This window comes from Monoraphidium neglectum (genome assembly GCF_000611645.1).
Source record: "Monoraphidium neglectum strain SAG 48.87 unplaced genomic scaffold scaffold00639, whole genome shotgun sequence".
Lineage (NCBI taxonomy): Eukaryota > Viridiplantae > Chlorophyta > Chlorophyceae > Sphaeropleales > Selenastraceae > Monoraphidium > Monoraphidium neglectum.
The window spans coordinates 2838-7639 of record NW_014012989.1 but is presented as its reverse complement, the minus strand read 5'-3'; the positions used below and the strand labels follow the sequence as shown (position 1 = coordinate 7639).

General features: G+C 62.6%; 2 protein-coding genes across 2 annotated transcripts in view; both read left to right on the top strand.

Annotated features, from left to right (window-relative positions):
• Window positions 1-4: 4 nt before the first annotated feature.
• MNEG_4559 (hypothetical protein) lies at window positions 5-415 on the top strand (the record flags this gene model as incomplete). Its single annotated transcript, XM_014046964.1, has 1 exon — window positions 5-415. One exon carries the CDS (start codon window positions 5-7, stop codon window positions 413-415), a length of 411 nt encoding a protein of 136 aa, XP_013902418.1.
• A 2784-nt stretch (window positions 416-3199) lies between these two features.
• Window positions 3200-4802, top strand: part of MNEG_4558 (ankyrin) — a gene marked incomplete at both ends in the record, with an annotated part of 2350 nt that continues 747 nt past the window's right edge. Inside the window, one exon of the mRNA XM_014046963.1 lies at window positions 3200-4792. Within this exon, the coding sequence (XP_013902417.1) occupies window positions 3200-4792 (1593 nt within the window). The remainder of the gene's footprint in view (window positions 4793-4802) is intronic.

Sequence of the window (4802 nt, the reverse complement as noted above, 5' to 3'; positions counted from 1 at the left end):
AGAGATGAGGCGCCTGGACGCCAGCAGGGCGCGCTTTGAGGCCGAGCGCGCCGAGGCCGAGCGCGAGGCTGCTGCTCAGGCTCAGCGGCTGCAGCGGGCAACAGCAGCAGCCGACGAGGCAGAGACGCGTGAGCGGGTCCTCGTGGCGCTCGTGCAGGACGTGGTCAACAAGCAGGCGGCGCGGCTGGGCCGTGAGCTTGCGGAGAGCGCGCGCCTGGAGGAGGAGCGGCTGCTGGGCCAGGCCAAGGCCAGGGTCGACACGGAGGAGAGGCGCCTGCTGGCGCAGCTGGAGAATCAGCGCAAGCGCCTGCAGCGGCTGCGGGACCTGGCTGACGACGAGGCGGAGCGGCTGCGGCGGGTGCAGGACGAGGGCTCACGGGGCCCAGCAAGGAAGCGACTGCGCAGGGGCGACTAGGCGCTTGGCGCGGAGTTGCGCTCCAGGGGGGCATGGTGCTGTTTCTGGGATGTGGGGGCAACTGTGAGCTGTGACTGCGCCTTGGTAACTCTTGTCAACAGACCTTGAGGCGCGCCCAAAGCCAGCGGCGCGCAATGCCACGGCTGCTTATGTGGGCTGTTTGGTTCCAGGCAGCGCACGTCAGCAACGAGCGGCGAGTGCACTCAGCTCTGGTGCAGCTGCAAGAGCCGCTAGAAAGTATGAACAGCAATCTTTCACAAAGATAATCCAGCCAGAAACAGCAAACAAACCGCTGACTGCCAGCACCATGCTCTTGCAATCTTCACACTTGTGGCCGATAAGGATCAAATCAACGGTCAGCTTAAAGTGCTTCCATTTGAGTGGTGCCAAAGCACGGCTGCAACAGGAGTGTCGTGTTGTTGACAATCCAGGTGCGTGGTGTCTTTGCTGGTCCTCGTGTATGAAGTATGTGCTGCTGCTGCTGCTGCTGCTGCTGCTGCTGCTGCTGCTGCTGCTGCTGCTGCTGCTGCTGCTGCTGCTGCTGCTGCTGCTGCTGCTGCTGCTGCTGCTGCTGCTGCTGGTGTGCGCTCGCATGTCTGGCAAATTCTAGAATGGCAACAGCACATTGCAGCTGTCAATCGGTAGTCTGGACTTGGGACACAAACACGTACAATGGCCAAACTTTCTACCTTGATATCATAACATTGCTTGTGTGAGCAAAGTGTGCGAAGCTGGAAGCGCGTTCCTGGGCAGCGATTACGGCAACAGGGAACTCAATTATGCAGGTATTGCGCTTTCGTCTATTGCTGTTCTGTGCTTGCAGACTTCACAGAGCATCCGGCCAAGCCACTGCACCCAAATCACTCGATAAGTCAATTACATCGGTGCAAGTTTCCTGTGTGCAAATACAGGAAACTTGCTGCGCCACTCAAGGCAACAAACCAGGTCTGCAGTTGCCCTGGAGATGAAGGGAGTAGAGACCGTTTGATCGAGGGCAGCGGCCATGTGGCGCTGATGCCAACTGGCAACTGGAGATTTGATGGCAATAATGATGACCACAATCTAGAGTTGTGTGGTTGTGCAATGTGAGCTGCCAGCAGCAGCTGAACAACTTTGCGCTGAGCTTGTCATTTCCAAAAGTACTGGCCATAGCGGCAGCTGGGTTTGTTCGCGCACGTACACGCGGGTTTAAGAGCACAAGCAGACCTAGCACAAGGGCGCTGCCAGTCCCTACCAGACAGTGCCCACCCGGTCCACATGCCTCCATGCAATCCCTTCAATACCTCCATTTCACATTCTCATCAAAACCCTGCAGGTTCTTATGGCACTGGGCCCTTGTCAGGGCAACTCAAAGGGGCTCGTACGCTGGTGCTGCCTCCGTGTCATGTCCTTGGCGCCTGCTGTGCATGTAAGCTGACGTGGAGATGGGCAAGGGGGAATGGTGCAGCGCCAGCAGGACGACGGCGCGCCGGCGCCCAAGCTCTAGGCATGCGCGTTGGCGCCGAGGGCGGACAGCCGCCAAGCTCAAACATGCGATGCCGCGTTTTGCACCCTTGTTTGTGAACCTGCCTGCACATGCCCGCATGCACGCCCGTTTGTGTAGCGCAGACTTGCAAACTTGTGGGACCTTTGTGCGCACCTGCTGTGAACGGCGAACGCTGGCCACTTGAGTCCCAGTCACACAACGATGATGCTACAATGCTACATCCCATGAGCCTGCATGGCTCCAGGAGTGGGCGACCGCGGGATCGTGTAACAATCCTAATCTTAATCCAGCAGGAGCGTTGCCAGCGGTGGAGAGCGCTGGCAGTCAGGCCGCAGCCAGCGCCGGTGATGGTGGGCTCGGTAGCGGCGGCCACACAGAGGCGACGAAGGGTGTGTGCACATCGAAGCAGCATCGCCAGACAGCTCGTCAACTCTCATCAGAGCCAGCGCGCTGGGCGTCCGCGCCACTTCCAGCGACCTTGCCGCAATCAACGCTGTGTGCCTGCAGGCGGCAGCTGCCGCACTCAGTGTAGCTGCGGGCCGCGCCGCTGGACGTGGCCGTACAGCAGCTACTGCAGTCGCTGCTTTTGACAATGTGCCGACCTTGAGTCACTGCTTAAGGTGGGCGGGGATGGGGCGACCTGCGTCTCGTGTTGCATCCCGGGGCGCTGCAGCTGTGATTCTGGCTTACAATTGATGGAGCTGCCTAACCTGCATGTCAAGGGTGGCCGCTTGCTTCAACTGTATTGTGAGATGATGGCTTTGCTGCTGTGCCCTTGCCAACACCACATGCCGGCAAACCCAAGGAGGCAGGCCTGCTTGCAAGACCCTGCAGAGCAGGCGTCTACTCACGACTTCCTTGGCTTTCGGCTTGCATGCCGGGGTCTGGAACAGGGGTGTGATTTTTGTAACAGCTCGAGCTGCTGGGGTGGCATCTGCCTCTGGAAGACCGATGCCGTATGGGCATGCGCATGTGCATGGGAAAGGGCATGCGCCCCAACAAATATTTGCCACATGCCGATCAAGCTGCAGGCCTGATCAACCGCCACAAGCCCACATGCTGCAGCGCCCGTGTAGACTCATATTCATGGGCCATGCTTGACCACCTGCTGGCCTTCACGATGCTTGCATGTTAGGACTTGGGCCATGCCTGCGATCAAGCCACGTGATTTCATGCCCCAAGCATAACTTTGAAGGTCGCACTGTCGTCAGAAAGCGGCCCGCCTGTCACTTCAAATGGATCAAACCCCGAAGCAGCGCCCTGAGCCCGAGCTCGACAATAAACTAGAAGAATTAATCATGTCCGGAGATGTGGACGGGCTGTCACGCATGCTGGATGTTCAGGCGCTCGGCGTTCCCATGGGCGGGGACGCCCCGCTCAACTGCGCGCTGCCGCCCTCAGCCCTGCACTTGGCGGCCGCGCACGGGCAGGCTGCGGCTGCCAAAGTCTTGATCAATCGCGGTGCGGACATCAACGCATGCACGTCCAGCGGCTACAGCGCCCTTCATTATGCAGCTGAACGGGGCCACACCGATGTGGCGCGCACCCTGCTGGCGTGGGGCGCATCCGCCAGTGCAGCCAACCGTTTTGGCCAGCAGCCGCTGCAGCTCGCGGCCTCCAAAGGCCATGTGGCAATCATGCAATTGCTGCTAAAGCATGGGGCATCGGCCGCCGGCGCCTGCGGGAAGCTGGCGCTGCCGCTTGCAGCAAACAACGCTGGCCTGTTGCGCCTCCTACTGCAGCGCGGTGCGCGCTTTACGCCTGATGACCCTGCCGCCGGCAGCGCGATGTGCTTCGCGGCGGCCTCTGGCAACGTTGCCCTGGTGCAGCTGCTGCTGGACGCAGGGGTGCCGATCGACGCCAAGGGTCCCAACGGGCAGCGCGCCCTGGTGGATGTGACGCGATCTCAGTCGGGGTGTGCCCCCATGGTCGCCGCCCTGCTGGACCGCGGCGCATCAATTGATGCAGCCGATGCGCGCGGCTGGCAGGCAGTCCACCACGCCGCTTACCGTGGGAGGCCAGACGCCTTGCGCGTGCTTATCAGCCGCGGGGCTGACCCCAACGCCGCCTCTGTGTCTGCAGCCGCCACCGGCGCTGGCGCCGCAAATCCTGCCAATGCCGCCGCACCTGCAGCAACAGCAGCATCCGGCATCCGTCCCTTGCAGCTGGCTACCATGCACAAGCACCTTGATGCAGCCAACGTGCTCCTCAACAGCGGCGCCGACGCGTCGGCTGCAGACGCCTCTGGCCGGCAGGCGATCCATGAGGCCGCATCTTGCGGTGCCAAGGCAATCCTCTCCCGGCTGCTTGCGCGAGGCGCGCAGGCGGACGCGGCGACGGAAAATGGCACGACCGCCCTGCACCTGGCAGCAGAAAAGGGGCTGATGGGGGTTCTGCATGCGCTTCTCGATGCCGGAGCGGCGCCTAACGCCACCGACACGCGCGGCTGGACCGCCGCCCACTTTGCAGCCGCGGGTGCCAACAGCGAGGCGCTGCTCCACCTGCTGCAGCGCGGCGCCGACGCCAACGCGGCCGCCGCCGATGGGAGGGTGCCGCTTCACATGGCGGCGGCGGCGGGCGGCGAGGCCAGCGCCCAGGTCCTTCTGGACGCCGGCGCCCTGATCGATGCTGTCGATGCGGAGGGCCTGCAGGCGCTCCACCACGCCGTTGCAGCCAAGGCACACGCCGACACGGCCGTCATGCTGCTGGACCGCGGCGCCTCCCTGGAGGCGGCCACGCGCGGCGGCCGCACGGCGCTCCACTTTGCGGCCGTGTCGGAGAATTACGACCTGCTGCAGGCGCTCCTGAGCCGCGGCGCCGACGTGGGTGCGCAGGACGATTACGGGCTGCAGCCGCTGCACCTCGCGGCCGCCAACGAGAACACAGTGGCGGTGATGATAA